At 35.6% G+C, this 25,312-nt stretch overlaps 9 protein-coding genes across 9 annotated transcripts; 2 read left to right on the forward strand and 7 right to left on the reverse strand.

Moving 5' to 3' along the window:
* Positions 1-706: 706 nt before the first annotated feature.
* EV154DRAFT_435218 (high-affinity iron permease) lies at positions 707-2,135 on the reverse strand. Its single transcript, XM_051596784.1, has one exon. The coding sequence runs from the start codon at positions 2,082-2,084 to the stop codon at positions 981-983; it is 1,104 nt and encodes a 367-aa protein (XP_051462627.1). The 5' UTR covers positions 2,085-2,135; the 3' UTR covers positions 707-980.
* Positions 2,136-2,534: 399 nt separating this feature from the next.
* EV154DRAFT_411779 (multicopper oxidase-domain-containing protein) lies at positions 2,535-4,428 on the forward strand (the record flags this gene model as incomplete). The annotated part of the gene is made up of 3 exons (XM_051595482.1): positions 2,535-2,830; positions 2,901-3,076; positions 3,143-4,428. 3 exons carry the CDS (start codon positions 2,535-2,537, stop codon positions 4,426-4,428), a joined length of 1,758 nt encoding a protein of 585 aa, XP_051462628.1.
* A 1,369-nt stretch (positions 4,429-5,797) lies between these two features.
* Positions 5,798-6,371, reverse strand: EV154DRAFT_492710 (uncharacterized protein). Its single transcript, XM_051599704.1, has one exon. It carries the CDS (start codon positions 6,361-6,363, stop codon positions 5,839-5,841), a length of 525 nt encoding a protein of 174 aa, XP_051462629.1. The 5' UTR covers positions 6,364-6,371; the 3' UTR covers positions 5,798-5,838.
* Positions 6,372-9,650: 3,279 nt separating this feature from the next.
* EV154DRAFT_492711 (uncharacterized protein) lies at positions 9,651-10,238 on the reverse strand. The gene has a single exon (XM_051599705.1). The coding sequence runs from the start codon at positions 10,214-10,216 to the stop codon at positions 9,692-9,694; it is 525 nt and encodes a 174-aa protein (XP_051462630.1). The 5' UTR covers positions 10,217-10,238; the 3' UTR covers positions 9,651-9,691.
* Positions 10,239-13,804: 3,566 nt separating this feature from the next.
* On the forward strand, positions 13,805-15,495 carry EV154DRAFT_492714 (uncharacterized protein). The gene is made up of 3 exons (XM_051599706.1): positions 13,805-14,342; positions 14,407-14,518; positions 14,587-15,495. Exons 1-3 carry the CDS (start codon positions 13,897-13,899, stop codon positions 15,388-15,390), a joined length of 1,362 nt encoding a protein of 453 aa, XP_051462631.1. The 5' UTR covers positions 13,805-13,896; the 3' UTR covers positions 15,391-15,495.
* Positions 15,496-16,057: 562 nt separating this feature from the next.
* Positions 16,058-17,997, reverse strand: EV154DRAFT_411733 (WD40-repeat-containing domain protein; the record flags this gene model as incomplete). Its single annotated transcript, XM_051595475.1, has 5 exons — positions 16,058-16,729; positions 16,808-17,152; positions 17,227-17,308; positions 17,370-17,410; positions 17,461-17,997. The coding sequence occupies 5 exons, from the start codon at positions 17,995-17,997 to the stop codon at positions 16,058-16,060; spliced, it is 1,677 nt and encodes a 558-aa protein (XP_051462632.1).
* An 826-nt stretch (positions 17,998-18,823) lies between these two features.
* EV154DRAFT_258598 (uncharacterized protein) lies at positions 18,824-20,716 on the reverse strand. Its single transcript, XM_051594647.1, has 7 exons — positions 20,705-20,716; positions 20,450-20,638; positions 20,360-20,374; positions 20,262-20,294; positions 19,875-20,190; positions 19,678-19,792; positions 18,824-19,603 (listed from the first exon to the last, which is right to left on the reverse strand). The coding sequence occupies exons 2-7, from the start codon at positions 20,513-20,515 to the stop codon at positions 18,868-18,870; spliced, it is 1,281 nt and encodes a 426-aa protein (XP_051462633.1). The 5' UTR covers positions 20,516-20,638; positions 20,705-20,716; the 3' UTR covers positions 18,824-18,867.
* On the reverse strand, positions 20,653-23,186 carry EV154DRAFT_258614 (uncharacterized protein). Its single transcript, XM_051594648.1, has 6 exons — positions 23,090-23,186; positions 22,962-22,976; positions 22,841-22,885; positions 22,635-22,788; positions 22,460-22,571; positions 20,653-22,395 (listed from the first exon to the last, which is right to left on the reverse strand). The coding sequence occupies exons 1-6, from the start codon at positions 23,153-23,155 to the stop codon at positions 20,853-20,855; spliced, it is 1,935 nt and encodes a 644-aa protein (XP_051462634.1). The 5' UTR covers positions 23,156-23,186; the 3' UTR covers positions 20,653-20,852.
* A 491-nt stretch (positions 23,187-23,677) lies between these two features.
* Positions 23,678-25,014, reverse strand: EV154DRAFT_547555 (uncharacterized protein; the record flags this gene model as incomplete). Its single annotated transcript, XM_051604763.1, has 4 exons — positions 24,940-25,014; positions 24,854-24,868; positions 24,587-24,683; positions 23,678-24,321 (listed from the first exon to the last, which is right to left on the reverse strand). Exons 1-4 carry the CDS (start codon positions 25,006-25,008, stop codon positions 23,678-23,680), a joined length of 825 nt encoding a protein of 274 aa, XP_051462635.1. The 5' UTR covers positions 25,009-25,014.
* Between the last annotated feature and the right edge of the window lie 298 nt (positions 25,015-25,312).

The following is a 25,312-nucleotide window of genomic DNA, read 5'->3' on the forward strand; positions in this document are numbered from 1 at the left end:
TATTGGAACTATATTTTCTAAAATCAGACGATTTATAAAAAAAAAATCTTTATAGGGTAAATTGTCCTAGGGTAGCTTAGCGTTGTATTCTTCCTAAATTGGTAAAGATGTGAAAAAAGTTTTTTTTTTTTTATCAGATGTTGTAGTCCGCATCCGCTAATAGTGGCACTGCCGAATCTATAATGTCATTTTTACAACAATGGATCTCCTGAAAAAAAAAAGACAAATGAATAACAAAGAAAACATGTTAAAAATAAAATCTGATAAGAATTTTTTTATTTTTTTATAAAAAAAAAATAGTAAAAAGATCATAATTTTTACTGCTGCATCATTTCATAATAATATATACACTCTGGCTATCCGAAAGAAAAAAAAAGAGAGAGTGTGGGTTTTAAGTTACACAAATTGATTTTCGGCAGGTCAAAAAAGTAATCTATCCCCCGCCCATAAAATCTTTTTGTTTCACTGATTACACGTTACACATATCTGAATCTGATAATCAAAAAAATCAAATGTAAAAAAAAGAAAAAAAAAAATTTATTATCGCAGGGGATATGATCTAAGATTAAAAAATATATATATATATTTTTTTTTTTTTTTAATTTGGAATTGGAGATAAAGAAAAAAAAAATTCCATGACAAAAAGACTAACTCAAACATAATATTCAGAGATAAAAAAAAAGACAAACTCAAACATAGACAAAGATAAATGAAATAAAGATTTTTTTTTTTATGTTTGGAAAATTTGACATGAGAATCAAAATGATATTAATAACATTACAGAGAAGAAAAAAAAATATGATAAAAAAGAGGAGTGGGGAAAAAAAATAAGAATAATGTGTGGCATTACCACGAATATAACAAGTATGTAAAAAGTGTGTGTGTGGGGGTGTGTAGTAGTAAATAAGTTTCTATAGAGATAAAGTGAGGGTTTTTTTTTTGATTTTTTTTTTAAGATGTGAAAGCGAGTGATGTTGGTATTAGTGCTTGACACCGTTGGTATCAATGGTTTCAACATGATGCTCCTTGCTCTCGACATCAACGTAATCGGTACGGATCTCACCAGTTTCATCAATGAATTGCTTAGCGTGTTCCAAAGCAGCATCACCCATATCGAATTCACCAGCTTCGGCCTTACGGATAGCATCACGCTTCTCCTTAAAGTAACTGTAGGCAAGGTAACCAATGACAAACAACCAATAGAGACAGTAACTAATGATGGTACCATAGGTGGCGGTGTTGTTCCAACCAAGAATGGCATTAAAGATTTGCCAACCACCGTTAGAGCTGACATTGTTCTCTGGGTCTCCCCAAGAGACGTGCCAGATAGAAGTAGTGACTCTGTAACCAATGACATCGGCAGCTTCACCACCAATGACAACATTCCAAGCGTTTTGTTCAAGATAACCAACACCCTTGGACATTAAACCAGCAGCGACGAGATAGAGAATGATGGTTGAGGCAACAAAGAACCAGCGAAGTTGAATCAAAGAACCACCACGGTAGATAATGAAACCTACCAAGACACCACAGACGATACCCATAATAGCAGCAATGGGAATAGATTTACCTTGGATACCCAAGGAGACACCACCAATAAAGACAACAGCTTCAAGACCTTCTCTTAAGACAGTAATGAAGGGCAAGAAGAAGAAGGCATACTTTTGAACTTTTTCCTTCCAGGTAGATTTGGTTCCATCATCCTTCTTGGCCATGGCAAGAGCTAACTTGACTTTCCACTTTTCTTGCATACGTTCAGTCTTAAGCATAGCAAGACCCATTACAGTAATCATGATGACAGCAACCAGAGAAAAGACACCTTCCCAAATATCTTCGGAATTACCCCAAAGATCGTTCAAGACAGTGTAATAAACAGCAATGAAAGCAGCACCAATACATATACAAATAAACAGACCAGCAGCAGATCCGAGCCAAATTTGCTTACGAAGACGCTTGTAAACTGGTGATTCAGTAGGGAACATTTTCTTTAAAAATGACAAGAGAACAGACACAATAATGGCTGCCTCTGTCGTCTCACGAAAGAGAATAAAGAAAATTGGCACATTAAAAAGATCTTCAGCCATTTTTTTAATTTACTTTTTTGTGTTAAGAAAAAAAAAAAAAAAAAAGAATAGAAAAAAAAACGAAAAAGTTAGGGATTATATAAAGATGGGATTTTTTCTTTGATTGAAATGGAGTTTAGATCGGTCCTTTCTCTCTCTCTTCTTTTTTTTTACATCTGATAAAAAAAGCTGTGGCACGCATCACAGTGTGTTTGTGCAACGGGTACCGGAGAGACGCGGGAAACCGTTATACAAACACAATTTGGTTTAACTCTTCTTTTTTTATCAGATTGGGGGAAACACTAAAATAAACAAATCTCCGATCAGATAATACTTTCTTTGACTCGGGTTCCTTTTTTTTTTTTTTTATAATTTTTTTTTTTATATAATCTTGATCTTTTTTTTTTAATTTTGATGTGTCTCTTTTTTTTTTTTTTTTCTTCTTCATTCACAAAAAAAAAGAAAAAAAATATGCGTCTTTTAGCTGCTTGTCTTTTCGTTGCTGGTTCAACCGGGTTAGCTCAAGCTGCTCGTGTCGTTTATGATTGGGATATCACATATGCTACTGCAAACCCTGATGGTCTCTTTGAACGTCAAGTAGTTGGTGTCAACGGTGTCTGGCCTCCACCTCCCGTCGAGTGTACTGAAGATGATACTCTTGTCATTAATGTCAATAACAAGTTGAACATTAACACTGCTCTTCACACTCATGGTATGTTCCAAAATAACACTGGTTATATGGATGGTCCCGTCGGTGTCACTCAATGGTAAATTCTTCAGAAAAATATCTTTCTATATACTATTTACTTATATTTTACCCCTCTCCCCCCCTTGTAGTCCTATTGCTCCTGGAGAAAAGTTCACTTACGAGTTCGTTGTTGCTCAACACGGTTCTTACTGGATCCATTCCCATTTCATGGGTCAATATATGGATGGTCTTCGTACACCCTTTGTTGTACATGCCAAAAACGAAACTTACAAATACGATCACGATGTAACCATTCCTTTCCAAGGTAAATATAACCCTTTATAGCTCATTTTTTGTGTGTATTTACTAAACCTTAATATTATTACCATAGATTGGTACCACAAGCAAAGTGAAGAGAATCTCGCTATTTTCTTAAACGAAGATAACCCAACTGGTGCTGAACCTGTTCCCGAATCTGGTTTCATCTTTAACAACGTCAATGATACTCTCTCCTTTGAGGCTGGTAAGACTTACCGTCTTCGTTTGATCAATATGTCTGGTTTCTCCATGTTCTTCTTTAGTATTGATGGTCACGATATGGATATTATCGAAGTGGATGGTATTGATGTTGCTCGTCAAACTACCAAGGCTGTTTCTTTAACTGCTGCTCAACGTGTCTCTGTTCTTGTCACTGCCAAAAATACCACCGATGTTAACTATTACATGCATGCTGATATGAACATTGACATGTTCGATATCGTTCCTGAAGATCTCAAGGTGAACTTGACCATTCCTCTTCTCTACAATAATAACTCTGATACCAAGTTTGCTGAAAGTGAAGATCTTGGTATGGATGGTGAATTTGATGATTTCCCTCTTGTCCCTCTTGAAGTTCAACATGCTGTTCCCTTTGATCACCAAGTCAACTTAACTTTTGCTTTCGAAGTCACTACCAACGGTATTAACCGTGGTATGTTTAACGAACTTCCTTATCTCTCTCCCAAGGTTCCCTCTCTCAACACTTTGCTTACTCAAGGTAACTACTCCTTATCTGAAGAAGTCTATGGTCCTCAAACTCAAGCCTTTGTCTTGAAGCATTTGGATATGGTTGAAATTGTCTTGAACAATCTTGATGCTGGTGCACATCCTTTCCATCTTCACGGTCACGTCTTCCAATTGGTAGGTCGTGGTGACGGTGTTTATTCCGGTGATGACTCTGTTGTTGAATGGCATTTAGATAACCCTGCTCGTCGTGATACCATTCAAGTACCTGAAGAGTCCTTTGTTCTCCTCCGTTTCAGAGCTGATAACCCTGGTGTCTGGTTCTTCCATTGTCATATTGAATGGCATTTGGAATCAGGTCTTGCTGCTACCTTTGTTGAAGCTCCTGATGTAGCTCAACAACGTATGAAGTTACCCGAACAATTCGAGAACACCTGTAAGGCTGTTGGTATGGAATACAATGGTAATGCTGCTGGTAAGCAAGGTCTTGATCTTGAAGGTGCACCCAGTGGTGTCTATTTACTCTATGATGGTTTCACTGCTGCTGGTAAGGGTGCTATGGCAGGTTGTTGTCTTGCTGCTTTACTTGGTATGTTGGCTATCGTTGCCTACTCTCAAGTCGATCCTCTTAAGGAAGCTCGTGCTATTGCTGAAGCCAAGGCTGCCAAGTTGTAAAAAAAAAAGAAAAGAAAGTTTCTTTTTTTCTTCTTCTCCCTCATTCAATCACTATTTACCTATTATAATTATTTTATTTTCCTTTTTTCTCTTTAAAAACCCAAATCCCCATTTAGATATTAATTGTATTTTTTCTTTTTTTCACAACCGTCTTTTTTAAAACAAATGGTTCTTTTTATATAACTCCCCAACTCTTTTTTCCACTTTTTTTTTTATAATTTTTATATTTTAACGCATTTAATTTTTTTGTATCCCTATTTTTCAATCTTCTTTTTTATAACACTACCTTTTTTTTTTTCTCTAATAAAAAAAATGTATACATATAAAAAATGTTTGGCCTAGTCTGTACTATTGTTTTTGCTGACAAGAGGTTTATTCATATCTTTATACATTCAGTCTACTGTTAGCACACAATGGATTCATTTTTAAAAAAGCAAATGGTGTTCAAGTATCATTCATACTTGATCTCTAAAATAAAAACAGACTCACATTAAATTGTATACAACAAAAAGAAAAAAAAAAAAATTTTTTTGTTGCTAGTCAAGATGGTCTAAATCAAGAGGTCAATAATGTGTTTAAATACAAACAGATTTTTAGAGGAGATGAAGTATGAATGTAGAGCCATTGAAGGCCAGGGAAAAGGTACCTATTGGTATCATTACAATCCAAAATACTGTAAGTCCAGTAGTAGACGCATACAGTGATTGTAAAGACAAGATAGTAATATGACCATCCAACTCCGACGAATAAACAGATAACTATAAACTTTCAAACCAAAAACAACTATTATCTAAAGAATTACACAATATGTAAATAATGCAATAATATAAACAACCTCAATGTTTGCAAATCTTACCGTGATATCTGCTTTGTATTTAACATCCGAACATTTGTTTTTTTCGCAGTAATGATCATGATTGTGCCTTTGTGATATTTGTTATCAAGTAGTCTTGCTTTTTCAATTTAAGGGTATTTTCGTGATAAAAGGGTGCAATTTCCAAGATTTTTTTTTTCTGTCACCCTTAAATCGGGTGATTATTGTAAGAGGAACCTTTCAGATTTGATGCCTTGTAACCATTTTCGAGCATAATTCATTTTCATAAATCTTTATGGCTTTACCACCATTAACATGATTTAACATTATTGGTAGTGATTACTGATATAAACAATTTGTGTAATAATGTATAATTCAAAGTTAAATCAATTACCAAATGAAAAAAGAATATCACTGCTAAATTCCTATTACATCCATTCATCCTGGCATAACATAGCTTTCATTTGCAAATAAAAGCCCAACCCACCTATTTTTTTTTTTTTTTTTTTTTTTTTTTTTTTTTTTTTTTTTTGTTCTCTTTTCCCGCCTTTTGAACTTTATCAGAGAGCATTAAATTAGATACTTTTTATTATAAATTAAATAAATGACAAAGCTGCCAATAATGTTAAGAACACACAGGGCAAGAAGAATTCCAAGGCAGTAGCACTGGATGCAGCAACAGAATTGATAGAAGGGGGAGAGCCGCTTTCCAAGCTAGGGATAACAGGCGTTGATGCGCTATTCTTTCCCAAGTGAACCAAACAGAGCCTAACCATCTCATTATCAGTCGGTTTGCAAAATGTTTCATATAGGCCTTGACCAGGAATAGGTACACCTAATGTGATTTGACAGTTTCCATTAACGAATTCCGGCTTCATAGTATAATTGTTATTTTTATGGTCGAAGAAAGTATTTTCTGAAACGCATGAATTGATGATGGTGCTTCCGTTACTCTCTTTTAAACACGTTTGCTTCTTGTCTACACTGAAAAGATAACAGCGGTTGTTTTCACCAGGACATTGGAAACAAGTGGAAAGCTCGGTCTCTGAAGTAGGTTTCAGTGACAAGTCAGCAAGCACCGTTGTAGCTAAGAGCATTAATAATGTGATACATTTAAGCATTGTGTAAAATAGGTATTATAGGATAGTCAAAAAAAAAAAAAAAAAAAAAAAAAAAAAAAAAAAAAAAAAAAAAAATGGAGAATAATAAATCGCTGTATTTATAGAAAAGCAAGGATCAAATCAAAGAATTCAAAGAATTCTATTTGTATGCCTAGTTTCACTAATGAGTAACTGTTATACAAATGAATTCAGATATTTAGATTGTCTTACAACAAGGAATTTGTATCAGCATACAAGCTAATGATCACGTAATTCTAAAGTAGAATAAATTAGCCTATGTGTTTTAAAAAGCACTCAAATATAAAATGCTATGATCTGTCACTTTAAGATGTATTAAATAACAGTTGTAAACAATAGCACGCATACATTACTGTCCAATCATGTGAAAAATAAATGTTAGGTGTCACCCCAGTGCCACATAATCTTCCAAATTGAACACAGTCAAGCACCCAAATTACCATAATCATAAAAATTGATTCGTTGCCTTTCTTGTTGGGAACAATACCACGCCTACTTTTGTGGTGCGGCCTGGAGTAACATTGTCTGAGCCATGATGACTGTTACAGTATTAGACAATGGCGCAGCATCTTAATTTTTTTCATTTGGTGATACTTTTTGATGCTATATCCTCACTATTGTGTAGATTTTATAAATGCATGGATTACAACACGAAAGTACTGACCAACTTTGCTTTTGGATCTTGTTGATGTAACTTTAAAGAACCGAAGCAGTCATATTTTTATGCTACTTTTAAACAGCTACCATTGAAATACAAAACAGGTGAACAATTAAAACTTATACAAAAAAAAAAACAAGTTGGAAATCAGTACGACCTCTTATGAACAAAGATGTTGTTACACTACATACTATTAAAACTGGAGTTTTTATCCTTTGACACACAAATATTGCAATTATCAGAATATTATAAATGTTACCGTAAGAAGCTGCGGCGTATAACTTAAATAAATAAAATTCCAGCCTCGAAGCGTTTGGATACAAAGCTAGCTGTGCGTAACAGAGAGAAATGCTTAGCTGTATGCTATTAAGTAATTAGGTGCATGTTTACTTATAATATGATATGAATCGCTGAATATATATATATATATAGCTGGTAAAGATGTGTATCATTAACAAACATTGCAATAATTGCCTTTACATGCACAATTGCTGCAAAGCAACCCTCACATAATAAAAAAATAAAAACCTGATGACAAACAAAATGGTACGAGGAAGTCTTTGTATCACGTGCATACCCTTTCATCGGAAGTCTGGTGGAGTAGCAAAATTTGTAGCATGGTAGCATTATTTACAAAAAAAAAGTTAAATATATCTGTAGTAGAAATATTTTGTAAGAACAAACATTTTTTGTTCCGTGTCACTTCTTTTTTCTTTTGTAAACCGAAAGATACACAAGCTTAGCTTTGTAAATAGTCGGATAAAATATTCTGGTCATAATTTTTTTTTTTTCCTTCTAAAGTTAGGCTTGCACTCGCATGTGTATTCAAAGTATACCACCCATACTAAATATAAATCATTTGTGATAAAGATAGAGACTCAGAAAATTGTTTATACATTATCACTAAATCAATGTATCCATACTATTTCAACCAATTCGTCTCGTTTGCGTCTTTTCAACTCTATAAAAGAACCTAAATGTGGTCTTCAAAGATATGCTTTATCATTATGGCTTTAGTAATAATAAACAGGTATCCAAGCCAATCTTTTTCAAGGACAACCAAGGTGTTATGGAATCTATTTTTTTTTTTTTTTTTTTTTGCTGAGCGTCAACGGTAGCGTCACCTTGTAGTCATAATGTAGGATTAGATATTTTAGCTGATATAAAGAAGTCTATATAACTTAGTGCTTACTTTCAACGTCTCGTTTGGACTTTATCCTAATATTTCTGCCGAAAGTTAAGATCAAACGAGCACACAATAAACATGTAGTAACTTATGTCATGAGAAGCATAAGTAGATCAATAAATATGTTTACCCGTAGTTTTTACATTGTTTTTTTTTTTTTTTGTTCTACATTTTTACTTCCGAGCCTTAAGAATTAGGGTGAAATACCTTATACCTTACGTTGTGACTACATGCACTTTGGTTGTCGCAAATTAAGTAAAAAATTGGCTGTCCCCAAGGAAAGCGTATTCTTTGGTATGACCAAAAGTAATGTATTTGAAGTACAGACTAGACACTCACAGATGAATGGCTGCTTATTGCAGGTAAAATAAAATGGGTAGAGTAAATAGTTTCTTGTCTTACCAAAAATTGCCTCAATATCCATGTTGGCTTATACATAATTGTTCGCTTTTCTTAGGGACAGCCAATTTTTCCTTCGGGACAGCCAAAGTGCACGTAGTCGCAACGTAAGATCTATAGTTTGGATGTTATGTAGACATGGGAACAAGGATATATAATCCAAAAACAATGTAAAAATCACAAATAAATGTACATCAAACGATTTATACTTAGTTTGACAATTCTATTATCACTCTTTCGCCTTTGAGCTCGTTTGAATTAAATCTTACGCAGAAATATTAATGTTAAGTCCAAACGAGAAGCTGAAAGTTAGCTTTAAAATACATATACTGGTTTAAACTATGTTAGTTGTGATAAATGTGTATATATTTCAAGTTATTAAGTTCTATTGACCTCTTGATATCTATTAAAGTATCATAATCCCAACATTACGACTACGTGCACCCTGGCTGTCCCTAAGAAAATTTGGCTGTCCCTAAGAGACCCGATAATATAAACATCCTCAATGTTTGCAGATCTTACCGTGATTTCTGTTTTGTATTAAACATCCGAACATTTGTTTTTTTTTCGCAGTAATGATCATGTTTTATAAATGATTGTGCCTTTGTGATATTTGTTATCAAGTAGTCTTGCTTTTCAATTTAAGGGTATTTTCGTGATATAAGGGTGCAATTTCCAAAAAAAAAAAAATCTGTCACCCTTAAATCGGGTGATTATTGTAAGAGGAAACTTTCAGATTTGATACCTTGTAAGCATTTTCGAGCATGATTCATTTTCATAAATCTTTGGCCTTACCACCATTGGCATGCTTTAACATTATTGGTAGTGATTTCTGATATAAACAGTTTGTGTAATAATGTATGATTCAAAGTTAAATCAATCACCAAATGAAAAAAGAATATCACTGCTAAATTTCTATTATATCCATTCATCCTGACATAACATAGCTTTCATTTGCAAATAAAAGCCCAACCCACCTATTTTTTTTTTTTTTTTTTTTTTTGTTCTCTTTTCCCGCCACTTGAACTTTATCAGAGAGCATTAAATTAGATACTTTTTATTATAAATTAAATAAATGACAAAGCTGCCAATAATGTTAAGAACACACAGGGCAAGAAGAATTCCAAGGCAGTAGCACTGGATGCAGCAACAGAATTGATAGAAGGGGGAGAGCCGCTTTCCAAGCTAGGGATAACAGGCGTTGATGCGCTATTCTTTTCCAAGTGAACCAAACAGAGCGTAACCATCTTATTATCAGTCGATTGGCAAAATGTTCCAGATAGGCCTTGACCAGTAATAGGTACACCTAATGTGATTTGACAGTTTCCATTAACGAATTCCGGCTTCATAGTATAATTGTTATTTTTATAGTCGAAGAAAGTATTTTCTGAAGTGCATGAATCGGTGATGGTGCTTCCATTACTCTCTTTTAAACATGCTTGCTTCTTGTCTGCATTGAAAAGATAACAGCGGTTGTTTTCACCAGGACATTGGAAACAGCTGGAAAGCTCCGTCTCTGAAGTAGGTTTCAGTGACAAGTCAGCAAGCACCGTTGTAGCCAAGAGCATTAATAATGTGATATATTTAAGCATTGTGTAAATAGGTAATAGAGGATACTCAAAAAAAAAAATGGAGAATAATAAATCGCTGTATTTATAGAAAAGCAAGGATCAAATCAAAGAATTCAATCAAAGAATTCTATTTGTATCCCTAGTTTCACTAATGAGTAACTGTTATACAAATGAATACAGATATTTAGATTGTCTTACAACAAGGAATCGGTATCAGCATACAAGCTAATGATCACGTAATTCTAAAGTAGAATAAATTGGCCTATGTGTTAAAAAAAAGCACTCAAATATAAAATGCTATGATCTGTCACTTTAAGATGTATTAAATAGCAGTTGTAAACAATAGCACGCATACATGACTGTCCATTCATGTGAAAAATAAATGTTAGGTGTCACCCCAGTGCCACATAATCTTCCAAATTGAACACAGTCAAGCACCCAAATTACCATAATCATAAAAATTGATTCGTTGCCTTTCTTGTTGGGAACAATACCACGCCTACTTTTGTGGTGCGGCCTGGAGTAACATTGTCTGAGTCAAGATGACTGTTACAGTATTAGACAATAGCGCAGCATCTAAATTTTTTTCATGTGGTGATACTTTTTGATGCTATATCCTCACTATTGTGTAGATTTTATAAATGCATGGATTACAACACGAAAGTACTGACCAACTTTGCTTTTGGGTCTTGTTGATGTAACTTTAAAGAACCGAAGCAGTCATATTTTTATGCTACTTTTAAACAGCTACCATTGAAATACAAAACAGGTGAACAATTAAAACTTATACAAAAAAAAACAAGTTGGAAATCAGTACGACCTCTTATGAACAAAGATGTTGTTACACTACATACTATTAAAACTGGAGTTTTTATCCTTTGACACACAAATATAGCAATTATCAGAATATTATAAATGTTACCGTAACAAGCTGCGGCGTATAACTTAAATAAATAAAATTCCGGCCTCGAAGCGTTTGGATACAAAGCTAGCTGTGCGTAACAGAGAGAAATGCTAAGCTGTATGCTATTAAGTATTTAGGTGCATGTTTACTTATAATATGATGTGAATCGCTGAAAAAAAATATAAAGCTGGTAATGATGTGTATTATTAACAAACATTGCAATAATTGCCTTTACATGCACAATTGCAAAGCAAACCTCACATAATAAAAAAATAAAAACCTGATGACAAACAAAATGGTACGAGGAAGTCTTTGTATCACGTGCATACCCTTCCATCGGAAGTCTGGTGGAGTAGCAAAATTTGTAGCATGGTAGCATTATTTACAAAAAAAAAGTTAAATATATCTGTATTAGAAATATTTTGTAAGAACAAACATTTTTTGTTCCGTGTCACTTCTTTTTTCTTTTGTAAACCGAAAGATACACAAGCTTAGCTTTGTAAATAGTCGGATAAAATATTCTGGTCATAATTTTTTTTTTCCTTCTAAAGTTAGGCTTGCACTCGCATGTGTATTCAAAGTATACCACCCGTACTAAATATAAATCATTTGTGATAAAGATAGAGACTCAGAGAATTGTTTATACATTATCACTAAATCAATTTATCCATACTATTTCAACCAATTCGTCTCGTTTGCGTCTTTTCAACTCTATAAAAGAACCTAAATGTGGTCTTCAAAGATATGCTTTATCATATTGGCTTTAGTAATAATAAACAGGTATCCAAGCCAATTTTTTCTCAAGGGCAACCAAGGTGTTATGGAATCTATTTTTTTGCTGAGCGTCAACGGTAGCGTTACCTCGTAGTCATAATGTAGGATTAGATATTTTAGCTGAGGTAAAGAAGTCTATATAACTTAATGTTTACTTTCAACGTCTCGTTTGGACTTTATCCTAATATTTCTGCCGAAAGTTAAGATCAAACGAGCACACAATAAACATGTAGTAACTTAAATGTCATGAGAAGCATAAGTAGATCAAAATATATGTTTACCCGTAGTTTTTACATTGTTTTTTTTTGTTCTACATTTTTGCTTCCGAGCCTTAAGAATTAGGGTGAAATACCTTATATCTTACGTTGTGACTACATGCACTTTGGTTGTCGCAAATTAAGTAAAAAATTGGCTGTCCCCAAGGAAAGCGTATTCTTTGGTATGACCAAAAGTAATGTATTTGAAGTACAGACTAGACACTCACAGATGAATGGCTGCTTATTGCAGGTAAAATAAAATGGGTAGAGTAAATAGTTTCTTGTCTTACCAAAAATTGCTTTAATATCCATGTTGGCTTATACATAAGTGTCCCCAATTTTGTGCCTCATTTTTTCCTTTTGCCAAAAGTTGTTCTGTCGTTCAATTTCTGTCGCTTAGCAATAGGTGAGTATACAATTTAAATAGTAGTTGACCAAATCTTTTCGCTCGTGCTTATTGCTTGTTTTACTGTGTTGGCGGGAAAATCTTCAACGGGATGCATTTAACTGTGTCATTGAGGAACAATTATGGGCTTACCACAGCTCAAGACGATGGTCTGCGGGGCTCTCGAGTAAAATGGATACCAACTCCGATGAAGCCGACGAAAGTCGACGATCGTTATTCGGTGAAGTCCCTTGGACAAAGATTTTAAAAGTACAAGGTATTACATTTCGACTCAAAAAGTGAGGTTCTAGTCTTGAAATTTGAGTAAATTAAAGTTCTCTTTTTCTCCCGCTTAAACTCAAACGTCCAGTGATAAATCGATCTACAAATGAGAAACTCAAGCCCGCGTCAATTACACCCTCCTCGAGGGGACTGTTCCGTTTCAAGAGCTCCTTCGTCCATCATCTTTGATAGTAATGAAATAATTGATTCCGACGATATTGAAATTGAGTACGAACATGCAACGACGTATGGCTAATCGGATGAGTATTAATTCGTGAGGAAGGGTCAGCGATGGTATTTAATGCGAATACCGGGGAATATTGGAATTCGAACCCTTTTGTTTAATGACCCTGTTTGTTAAATCGTCATCAGTAGCACACGGGACTTCTTTCATTTTTTTTTTCCATTATTCGCATAAACAAGTTATATAAAAAGTTTTATTATAACTACTTGTATGTATTACATGTAATCACATAGAATGAAGGCTATTTTGATGATTTTTAGCTTACGAGCGGACTGCCCGATCATGCTTTTTATATGATACCCTTATGGGAGCGCTCTCTAAATAGAAATAAGCCTAATTTTAGAATTAATAAATCCATCATTGCTCATGATAAGATTATTATGGTTTCATGCCGCCATCACTATAGTACCCTTAAAGTAATGAACCAGAAAAAAAAACCATCGCTTGGACACTTTATCCACAGGACGTCTTCTCGGTCTATGACTAGCACCAAACAGTAGCTTTGACTGAATAGGCTACTCTGTGGACAGGAACCTCTTTTTTACCCGGATAACAATTGCTTTCATTGGTCTGAAATTGAAAGTACAAAAGGAAAAAACAATTAAGGTTGGTGCTCAGCCGAAAAAGAGGACCTTTTTTCCTTACATAAGAAGGGTAGCAGACCAATCGTTATTCAGGGTCAGGGTCCAGGGTGGAACAAATAACATTGGGTTATTTCCCCGAAGCAACTTCATTGGCTCTTATAAAACGGGGTCCTTTTACACACACACATATCACGCACAAAAAAAAAAAAAAAAAAGGGCCCTTTATTTTTCTTTTCTTTTCCCTTTTTTTTTTCTTCTCTTAAACGCAAATATGACGACGGATACGATTTTCCAATCAATTGAAAAGGATTTTTTACTGACAAAGCAACAACTTGCGCCTATTGTGGAAGGGTTTAACCAAGAGTACAAAACGGGTTTAAAGACACCTTCTAAAGGTTTGGCTACCATGATTCCTTCATTCGTCACAAAGATGCCAACGGGCCATGAGACCGGAACTTTTCTTTCGTTGGATTTGGGAGGCACTAATTTACGTATCGCTGCTGTTGAATTAAAAGGTGCTGGTAAATCCACTGTACTCGAATTAAAGCGTAAACCCACTACCGAGCTTAAAACAGGTGAAGGCGCTCTCTTCTTTGACTGGATCGCAGACGCCATTCACCATCTCATTACTGTGCAGGCAAAACATCTCTTTTCTCAAGACCAAGTCTCTGGAAAGGAAACACTTGCTTTAGGTGTCTGTTGGAGTTTCCCTGTTGAGTAACGTAAACATCATTTTTATTTTCATAGCTGTCCTCCTTACTAATATCTTCTCTTTATTAAGTCAAACAGCGGTAGATCGTGGTACAATTCTTAGAATGGGAAAGGGATTCACTCTATCAAATACTGAAGGTCGTGATCTTGCAGATATGTTTCATGAAGCCTTCAAGCGCAAAGTAAGAGTTTTTTTTTTAAAAAAAAAAAAAAATAGTGTGGGAAACATGCATACTAATTTCCTACATAGAGCTTGAATGTCAAAGTGACTGCCATCTTGAATGATACAGTGGGCACATTGGTGGCTCACGCGTATACCAACCCAAAATGTCGTATTGGTTTGATCTTTGCCACAGGTATCAATGCTGCTTACCCTGAAGATATCAGTAAGATTACAAAGTTAGACCCCAGCATCCGAGCCAAATACCCCGCCGGTACCGAAATGTTAATCAATACCGAGATTGATATCTTTGGTACAGAGGCTTATTTACCTTTAACCGGGTATGATTTAACCCTTGATCTCTCTCACAGCCAGCCTTTATTCCAACTCTATGAAAAGATGTTATCCGGTGCTTACATGGGTGAACTCACGCGTTTGATTGCTATGGACTTTATCTTGGCTGGTGAATTATTCGAGGGCCATGTACCCGAAGGATTTAATGAAGCTTGGTCTTTCCCTACCATTTACATGAGTACCTTGGAAAGTGATGATCCCATTAAATCGCTCGAGGTCATGTCTAACTTTAATTGTGTTAATACCCCCACCTCAAACGATATCGCCATCCTGAAGCGTATCTGTCGTATCGTCGCTACACGGTCCGCTTATTTAGCCGCTGTCTCTATCATCTCTTTATTGGATCAACAAAACCTCAAGGACAATATCGTCGTGGGTATCAATGGATCCACCTATGAATTCTACCCTGGTATGGACAGACGCGTGCGACGTGCACTGGAGGAATGGTACGGTAAAGAATTCAGTAGCAAGATCACATTAGAGGTGGCTTCTGAAGGAGGAAGTGTTGGTGGTGCTTTGATTGCTATGTTGTGCAAATAGAAGAACCCCTGTATCTATATACATATATATTATTTTTTTCATAAACTAAAAAAAAAACATAAACAAAAAAAAAAGGATGAAGAACGACAACTGTATAAAGTGGATGTTTTATTAGAAAGATAATAAGATGTCACTGTTAATGAGGGAAATGTCTACACATCCGTACTTTCTTTCTTTGCCCTATTTTTTGACCACCTAATTGTTTATTAGCAGTACCACATTTTAATATAAAAGTGTCACTTAAACACACGTTGACATATCATCTTTTTTCTGGCTTTTTGATTTAGGATCTAAGGGTCGACTTTATGTTTTGATTGGGTTTACCATCAAATTATACTTACAAAATGACTTTACCTTCAACAAGAGTGGAATCACCTTAAACTAAATTTGGATCAGCTTCAAAAACACTGGGATCAGCTTTAAAAAAACTTAAATCATTTCTTACAAGACTAGGAAAATCATCGACAAGACTTAATTAAGAAAGGACAGTATTTATTCCACGCCAGCATTATAAGTCTCCTCAAATAGACTTTAAGGTCCACATTATGTATCATAGACAAGCCGCATGTATGAAGCTACCGATCAAAATAGTCTATTGTCAACAAGTATAGATACGAGATATATATATACATGCACATTATCTATCTGTGGATTGGTGTTTGATATATCAATTTTTATTATTTCGTGCACCAAATAAACCACCAAAGTTTCTTTTCACTTTGGGAGAGGAAGGTTTAAAAGTGGCAGATTCAGAAAGTAATGATGTCTGGGTATCAATGGTTGCATGATTGGTATAGGACCCCGAATCAATACGCCATACTTTAATCAAACCACGGTAATCTGCAGTGATGATGATATGTCCATCCGGATAGACCTCTTCTTCATTAAATAAAAGCGATCCCCCACTACTGGCTGTAGACATGCGACGCAAATTAATGGGTGTGTTATTATAAATGGTATCTTGTCGTGATTTCGCCACCCATTGTCGTGTCTTTGTTGGGGCAAAAATACTACTGGTGACCACGTGGTCATGTGATTCAAAGTACTCGGTTCGACTACGAATCTTGTTGCTGGCATGATGATGATGATCATCCCCTCCTCCTCGTCTTTTAAGCCATTTGGATATCCGTGTTTGTTGTTGCGGTGATGGGCTATCGAAGCTACCAAAGCCACTTAGGGTGGATTCGCCTACATGTCCCAACGCTGACATGGCTTTATTTCTGGTTTCTTGTAAATGATGTAAAGGAGAGTTGACACTGGATTGTTCCGTTCGCCAAATATAAGTATGACAATCCTCAGATCCACTAATGATGTATCTTCCGTCATCACTAAACGTGGCCTTGATCTGTAACGCGGTATTTTCCACGCCCTTATACTTAAACATCAAACTCTTATCCTTCATATTATACAATCGTACACGAGAATCATTACTGGTGATCAATATTTTTTCATCGCCAGGTGGTAAACCGGGCATGACTTCAATTCCTGTGATTTTCGGGCCTTTCTTAGATGATGCGTTTCTGTTACTGGAAGTATCGTTCATGACGGAAATTTGTGTGTTATATTTTAAGCTTTGGGTTTCAAAGAAATAACAATGACCGTCGTGCGAACCTGCAATGACGGTTTTACCATCGAGCGTAAAAGCAACTGCTGTGGCTAATTTGTTGTCGGGAATTTCGTTCCAAAACGCCACTCGTTTTTCGGGAATACTCCATATACGAATTCTTCCATCCATCGAGCCTGACAAGAAAAATCGATCGTCCTTTTTTTTTTTTTTTTTTACATGTGTGTTGAGCATGGATATTAAAGTTACCTAGGTTTCTCTTAATTGCTTACCTTAGGATGGAAATCAATGGCAGTAACGAAATTCAAATGTTGGAATACACAGAGACAATCTTTTTGTGTGGTGTGCCACAATCTATAGTGCTTGTTCAATCATCTTATTCCCACATAAAAAAAAAGTCATTTTCATTATGTACCTCACTGTATTATCCATGGAACTAGAAAGTAAAAAATTGTTCTACATTTCATCAATATCTCTTTCTCTCTTGCTTTAAAAGCACAATTTACCTTAGACCACGCAAGATCGAGGATATCTGCTGTATGACCCTTATATTCCATATGGGGTGCTTCATCCAATACTTTGATGGATTCCTCTCCATTCAACAGTAATTTCCAGAGAAGAACAACACAACTCTGACCAGCAGAAGCCAAGTATTTTCCATCTTTACTAAAGCGTAATGCCCAGATAGCACCATAAGGATGATTAGGGTTAGGCTCTGCTGATGAATCGGACGACATACGACGATGTTGATGATCCGTCTGTTCGTTGTATGAAGTATTGATGGTTTGTGCCAGCATGAGACGAGCAAACTCCTGACTGTATTTCTTGTGTTTGGTCTTTGTCTTGATATATTTGCCATCATGATGTGATATGACAGTGGGAGCAGATGATATACTGACGGGTGGGGCAATATCTTCTTCTACAGATGAAATAGAAGAACAACTTTCTTCTTCATCGTCATCTTCTTCTTCTTCGTCGGATAATTGAGGTTGTTCTTCCAAGACGGTGGTCGTATATTGTGGGGTCTTTTTCTTGAGCCCCATACGCTCGAAAAAGCCCTTTTTTTGTTTCCTGTAACCCCACCAAAAATAGATTAATTTATATAAATCCCCAAATGAGGAATCCCCTCTATTATTTTACTTTACCTATGAGATTTTTCGGTTGAATCATCATTCATGTCACCATGGTAGCCTTCGATCGAATATTGAGATACACTATCGTCACATATAAACATGGATTCTATAAAGAAAAAGATATTATTCATGCAATTCAATTTAATTTTTCCCTTAGCATGCCTTTATTGAATTCAGGTGAGGATGGTCCATGCTCTATTCAAATAATAACAAATTAATCCAGATTTACTCTCTTCTCTATTGACATTTTTTTGTGTTTTACGAGTTTGTTTCGGCTACAAACAACAAATTATTTTTAGTTTATTTCTTTATATTTGAAACAGCCTCCAGACTTACGTTAATCTTTATAGGTTGAGCATTGGTATACAACACCTGATGTGAAGTCTCATCTAGTGCATTGGTCATTAACTATATATAGAAAAAAAAGAGAGAGAAAGAGAGTGTATGAAAAGGGGAAGAGAACGAAAAAAAAAAGGATCAGCCCCCAACCACCCAATGCACTGCTTAATTTTTTTTGGTACGGCTCCCCTTCTCTCCCACGTTTTCTGCGTGACTGTGCAAAGGAGGGGGATGTGTTTATATAATCTCCATACAGTGGCTCCCTCGTGTGGCTGTGCCACTCTACTGACACTTTTTTTCTTACTGCTTGCATTTAAAAACCAGCTTATTGCATTTGTTGTGTAACGCAATGCATAGGCAATAATAGGCATAAATTTATCATCCCAACACTGTTACATATGTGACAATGAAACTTTATTCTACAAATTAATTTATTTATTATCATCTTTTTCTTTTATTACTACAATCTTGACCGAGAATATCAAGGGCCTTTGATAATAGTTCTTTTACGTTAGTTCTTTCTTGATGGCGAGTAAGAACTGTTTCTCTGGATTTACGCTCCGCTTCGGTCTCAAACATTTGATGGATACCGTCAATGACATACTGAGAATTTGGAAGACAAATGTTGGCAGGAAAGATCACTTTAAATGTGACAAAAAGATCCCCACGAGCGCCATTTGGATCATTATATATAGGCATTCCCCAATTGGGGAATAAACGGTGACTATTAGGAGCAATGACCGCCCCAGGAGCTTGCTTATAATATAAAGGATGACCATCCAAGTGAATAAGTGCATGTTCCCTAGGAATACCCATAATGGCATCCTTTAAGCTGACTTCGTAATTAACATGCAAGCCTTTAGCGAATATCTGGAAGTTTCCACTTGCTTGTTCCACTTGCATTTGTAGTATTAAATCACCTTGTGTTCCATCCGGTAAAAACTCACCTTTGTTAGCGATAATATATTCTTGATTATCAACCAAGCCTTTTGGAATCGTCACATTTTGGTGGATAGCACGCGTAGTGACTACTCCTTTACATGTCTGACATTTCGGAGCTCCCTTTTTATAGCCTGTGCCATTACATTTTGGACAAAGCGTGATATGTTTTTCAAGAGCTGAAACACGGCCTAATCCCTCGCAAGGTTCACAGATAGGTTTTGAGGCACATGTTTGTCTTGTATTAGAAAAAAAAGTAGCATGAATACGAATCCCTATTTCTTACTTTTTGTATTGTTGTTGTTAACTTACCCTTGACAAGATTGGCAGACTATCTTTTGGTCGTACGAAATTGAAAAAGATGCAACACCCGTAAATGCTTGAGCTAAGGTAATCTTAACCGAAGTAAAAATTCGGTAATCAGATCCTTTTTTTTTATAAGAAAAAAAAATCAAATGAGTGAGTCGCATGTCAGATATACGTAAATGAACATCATAAAAATTGCATACTGTTAATAGCCGCTGCCGCTGCTGCTTTTGCTTTTGCTGCTGCTTCTGCTGCTACTGCTTTTGATACGGCTGCTGCCGCTTCTGCTGCTTTGGATTCCGCTATAGCTGCTGCTGCCTCTGCCGCTGCTGCTGCTGCGGCTGCATTTGCTACTGCGGCTGCTTTGGATACAGGAGCGCCTACTTGTGTAGCATTTTCGGTGGATGTTGATTGTGAGTGTTCAGAGGTGTTAGCAATGGCTTTTTTTCTTTCTAAATCATAGGCTGATCTTTTGTGAGTATCCGAAAGAATGCAATACGCATCACTGATTTCCTTGAACTTGATATTTTACAAGACAGATTACTATGACTATTTCCGCCACATCAATCACAAAAAAAAAAACGTGTTACCTTTTCGGAATTGTCAGAATTATAAGACTGGGTCTATGTCTTTAAATTAGTAAACAATCATCATGTTTGGATAAAAAAAATATTAAATTGTCTGTTACCAACGCAAGAAAAGCCTATTTTTTGAACCGACAGATTGGTGTGTTATTTTCGTTATAAAAACTCTTTTTCAAAGTACATGTGGCTCTTACCTGACGAATCTGAGGAGGATTAGCTTTTTCATTAACACCTAATGTTGAGTAAAGTGAGTTGGTCATTTAGTTGTAGAGTAAAACAAAATGAGGAAATCCAAAAAAGTCAACATGCCAAATCTTTTTATAGGTAATCCGGGACTTCAAAATGCGGGGAGCGACCGTGAACCAATCATGTATCTGATGAAGCTAGGAACACCAATGAAAAACACTTTATGGCTTATTTTTCTGTAACAGGACATTATGACGTTTTACCTTTCTTTTCTTTTTTTACTGTGTGTTACCGTTTAATGGTTATCGCTCAGTCCATCACGGTGATGCTCGAAAAATAGTAAAGTTTATTTGACATAAACGTATTGTGAATAAAATTTAAAAATCAGCCCTAATGCGTGTAACAAAGTTTTCATTTTTTCCTTCTGTAATCATCCCCTTCAGACTCAGGCTCCATACAACGCTTGCGTTTACATAAATCATGCCTAGCCATTTCTTCCATCATTCTTTTCTCCTCTGCTCTCCTTTGTCGTTCTATCTCAGCATATATTTGTCGCGCTACTTCAGCTCTGATCTGCTGCTCGTGTTCATGCCTTAATATCTTGTCTCTTTCTGCCTTTATTCTTTGCTCTTGCTTTACCCTTAATATTTGGTCTTTTGCTGCCTTTATTATTTGTTCTTGTTCTGCTCTTAATATTTGCTCCCGTTCTGCTTTTATTCTGTGCTCTCGTTCTGCCTTTAGTCGAAGGTCTCTTTCCGCCTTGATCTTTTGCTCGAGTTTTGCTTTCAATCTTTGCCCTTGTTCAGCGTTGATTCTGTGCTCATATTCTGCTTTTATTCTTCGGTCTCTTTCTGCTTTTAAACGTTGCTCTAGTTCTGATCTTAAACTTTGCTCTTGTTCTGCTCTTGCTCTTTGCTCTTGTTCAGCTCTTGCTCTTTGCTCTTGTTCAGCTCTTGCTCTTTGCTCTTGTTCAGCTTTAATGTATTGCTCTCTCTCCTCCTTGATTCGTCTTTCTTTCTCTTCTAACGATTGTCGTTCTTTCTCTGCTTTTAATCGCCATTCTTTTTCTTCTTTTAAATGTCGTTCCTTCTCTTCTTTTAATTGTCTTTCTAGATCTGCCTTGATCTCTCTTTCTTTCTGTTCCTTAATTTGTTTTTCTTTCTCTGCTAATCTTTGCTTCTCTTTCCACTCTTCGCTTCCTTTTTCGTTTTGATCTTGAAGTTTGAGAATATTCAATGCATTTGACAATAATTCTTGTAAATTAGCCCTTTCATCGTCCCGACTGAGATCTTTATCGACTTTTTTTGCTGTATTTTCTTCTCTCTTTCTACGTTCGGCGTCCGTTTCAAAGAGACGATTTACACAGTCAATATCATACTGTGACTGGGGTAAATGAATCGTAGTTGGGAACACCACTTTGAATGTAATATGAAGGTCTCCCTTTTTGAAGTCGGGTTTCATATAGACCGGCATACCCTCATATTTATGTATGATTTTTGTGCCAGGCGAAATCACCATACCTGGGGCTTGTTTCATATGGAGTGGACGACCATCCAAATGATTTAAGTTACAATGACCAGGTTGAATACCCATCATTGCATCCTTCAAAGTAATTTCTACCGTTGCATATAAATCATCGCCTTGACGTTTGAAGATACCGTCCCCGTCTTCCATAATTATTTGAACGATTAAATCACCTCTGGCTGTTCTGTCAGGCAAATAGTCACCATTGCTAAAGTAAGTGAGAGATTGATTATGACGGACTCCCTTTGGAATTTGGATGCTTAATTTTGATCGTGTTGTGGCTTCCTTACATATGGGGCATTTAATTAAACTGACTTTAGTACCCTTTCCGTCACAGTCAGGACAATTTGGCACCGATGTAAACAAGTTCATTCGGCCTGTACCACGGCAACCTCCGCATATTTTAATTGATTGGTACTTATTTGTTTGACTAAAGAAGAAAAAGAAATATGAATATGGGTGTTTATTTTTATTTTTATTTTTAAATACTTTACCCATGACAAGCTTGACAGCTCACCCTCATGTTGTACCAAACATCGACTGTAACACCAATGTAAGCTTGCTTTAACGAAATCTTGGTGGAAGTGCGAATATTGAAATCCGACTCTGTATAGAGAAATTGTCAGATTTACTCTTTTATATTATTTATATATATATATTGTGTCTTACTTTTTACTGCGGATGCTGGTGGAGGCGGAGGATATTTAGGCGCTTCAGGAGCTTTGGGTGCCCTAAAAAACGACGACGCTTCTCTCGTCTGGTCGTAAGCAAGCTTCTTTGCAGCATCAGAAAGAATATCATAAGCGTTGACGATTTCCTTAAACTATGCATGAGGGTTAAAATATTTGTTACTGTTATCGAGGTGTGGGAATTACCTTTTCAAGCCCGTTAGGGTTTTTATCCGGGTGATAAGTTTGCGCCTATACAAAAAAAAAATTTATCAAATTAATAATTATACATCTTTTTTTTCGTTCAAGAAACAATTTCTATAGTTACCAATTTGTGATAAGCCTAATTTTATTTCAAAGAAACAATATACGGTTAGAATCGCGTTCTATTTATGCCTCTCCAGAAGAAAAAAAAGGGAGGGTTTGAAATGTCAAATAATAAAAACGCGTATTTACCTTGCGGATTTCAGAGGAAGTAGCTGACTTGTTTATACCTAAGGTTGTATAATGGGAGACAAACATGGTGTTAATGCTGTTTTTTTGAATGTTTGAAAGATAAAAACAGTAAAAATCAAATTGACCTCTTTTTATTTTTTTTAAAACACAGTCTCGGGATTTGAACTGCGCACTGTATCACGTTTTAAGTAAGACCCTTTTTGCAATTAAATGAACCTTTATTGGACAATTTGAAAGTATAACGCCCAATTTAATGGAAGCGTAATAAAGATGGAAAAAAGAGTATAAACAAGGTATTTGTTTTATTTATAATGGCAAGTAAGGGTAATGATGGGCTTAAAAAAAGAGAAAAGAAGCAATATGCCCATTGTTGTGAGGATGAGATATCGCGATACCTATTTAAATACCTATGATGTGTGATCAACACTGCAATTTTCTGCTACATTTTTTTTAAAAATGGAGAGATAACTATTGAGATTTACTTTATTAATCAAATGTTAGGCATTGAACTAATTTTTTTTTTTTTTTTTTTTTTGTGTATGATCGTCGAGTTCAAATTGTGTATTTCTCTTTCTTTTGCATCTCCGACTACATTGATTGCATTGCCTCTTTTTCTCCTGCTTCAAACATGAGATCGATACCCTCTCTCACTTTTTTACTCTTGGGGATGTTGATCGTTGTGGGGAATTTGACTTCAAAGGTGATATATAGATCTCCTCTTTGGCTGTTGGTTTCACTGTAAATTGGCATGCCTTCGTTTTTTTTTACTAATGTCATTCCAGGCGTTATCACCACACCCTCTTCTAGACCGATAATGAGGGGACTGCCATCAAGATGTTTAATTGTTTTATTCAAATCCACCCCCATCAAAGCATCTCTCAGGTAAACATTGACAAGTGCGTATAGATCATCACCTATACGCCTAAAATAACCACTTTCGTTTTCAACAATTGCTGTGACATATAAGGATCCTCTAGTTGTATTATCGGGTAGATAGTTACCAAGGTTGTAGTATTTTAATTGATGTTTGTTCGCTATGCCTTTTGGGATTTGTATAAAAGCACTGGTTTTAGTCATTTCGAGTCCCTGACAGTAAGGGCATTCGGCAAAGCAGTTTATGGAACCCGTACCATTGCATTCAACACAATCGATACATACTTTCTTTTTTTTTTTTTGTTTGTACTTGTCGCAAAGCGACCCGTATTGTCGCATGCTTTGCAGACTTGGGGCATCTTTACATTAATTTTAATACTAAAAGGCTTTAAGAATTAATATACTCGTCATCAATTAGTAAAGTAATTTTTTTTTCTTTTTACCCGTAACATTTCAAACAATTCGTTTTCATAGTGTAAGAGACTGTCAACCCATATACACCTGTATAAGCTTGGGCCAGTGTTATATTGGCTGATGTATGAATGTCATATTCCGATTCTACGCATTTTTTTTTTTTTTTTTTTTTTTTAGTATTCAGTCTTACATATTTATATTTTAATTTACCGTCTGTTGTTGGATTTGGAGGGTTATTTTTGCAGTCATAAATAAATCTCTTTTCAGGATCAGAGAGGACCTCGAACGCATTAGTAATTTCTTGGAACTATCATTTAAACAACAAAAAGTCAGTATTGCTATCCAAAAAGACTTTATGATGTGTATATGACTACCTTTTCGGTGCCTTCCGTATTTTTATCTGGGTGGTAAATGAGTGCCTATTCAAGTGTGCTTAAGTGTCCCATCTTTTATTGATAAAAAGGAAACCACATTTACCAATTTATGATAAGCCTATTCAATTCAACAACAAAAAAGACAAGCTATCAATATAGATTTTTCTTTTCAAATATAAGTCTTCATACCTTACGGATTTCCCTTTTGGTTGCGTATATGGGTACTCCTAAGGTAGTGTAATGTGAAACGACTACCATTTTTGATTTCTTATTTCAGCAAAGAAAATAAAAAGAAAGTGAAATAACTGAATTTCTACCAAACTTAAAGTAACTTCGAAAAAGGTGGTCACTAGAAGAAAAAACCCCGATTGTAAGGAGAGACAGCAAGTATGTATTATTCAGACCTTATTCTAGATAGCTTTAAGTGTAAAAGTTGGGGTGGGATTCGTTAAGAAGCTATGGTATACCAAAAGGATTGTCCATAAAATATAGGAGGAGGTCTTGTAGGTATATTGAGGTCATAAAGATTATTTTATCACAAAAATAAAGGTTTTACCAAAAT

Source organism: Mucor mucedo, assembly GCF_025094135.1.
Source record: "Mucor mucedo strain NRRL 3635 chromosome Unknown EV154scaffold_6, whole genome shotgun sequence".
NCBI lineage: Eukaryota > Fungi > Mucoromycota > Mucoromycetes > Mucorales > Mucoraceae > Mucor > Mucor mucedo.

Coding starts and splice junctions, on each gene's coding strand:
- EV154DRAFT_492711 (XM_051599705.1), bottom strand. CDS start 10,216: ATGCTTAAATATATCACATTATTAATGCTCTTGGCTACAACGGTGCTT.
- EV154DRAFT_435218 (XM_051596784.1), bottom strand. CDS start 2,084: ATGGCTGAAGATCTTTTTAATGTGCCAATTTTCTTTATTCTCTTTCGT.
- EV154DRAFT_492710 (XM_051599704.1), bottom strand. CDS start 6,363: ATGCTTAAATGTATCACATTATTAATGCTCTTAGCTACAACGGTGCTT.
- EV154DRAFT_258598 (XM_051594647.1), bottom strand. CDS start 20,515: ATGACCAACTCACTTTACTCAACATTAGGTGTTAATGAAAAAGCTAAT. Junction 20,191..20,261: donor ATTCTGACAATTCCGAAAAG/GTAACACGTTTT, acceptor TAAAATATCAAG/TTCAAGGAAATCAGTGATGC. Junction 19,793..19,874: donor AGCGGCAGCGGCTATTAACA/GTATGCAATTTT, acceptor ATAAAAAAAAAG/GATCTGATTACCGAATTTTT.
- EV154DRAFT_492714 (XM_051599706.1), top strand. CDS start 13,897: ATGACGACGGATACGATTTTCCAATCAATTGAAAAGGATTTTTTACTG. Junction 14,343..14,406: donor TGTTGGAGTTTCCCTGTTGA/GTAACGTAAACA, acceptor CTCTTTATTAAG/TCAAACAGCGGTAGATCGTG. Junction 14,519..14,586: donor ATGAAGCCTTCAAGCGCAAA/GTAAGAGTTTTT, acceptor TTTCCTACATAG/AGCTTGAATGTCAAAGTGAC.
- EV154DRAFT_258614 (XM_051594648.1), bottom strand. CDS start 23,155: ATGTTTGTCTCCCATTATACAACCTTAGGTATAAACAAGTCAGCTACT. Junction 22,572..22,634: donor ACCAGCATCCGCAGTAAAAA/GTAAGACACAAT, acceptor TTCTCTATACAG/AGTCGGATTTCAATATTCGC. Junction 22,396..22,459: donor AGCTGTCAAGCTTGTCATGG/GTAAAGTATTTA, acceptor TTTCTTCTTTAG/TCAAACAAATAAGTACCAAT.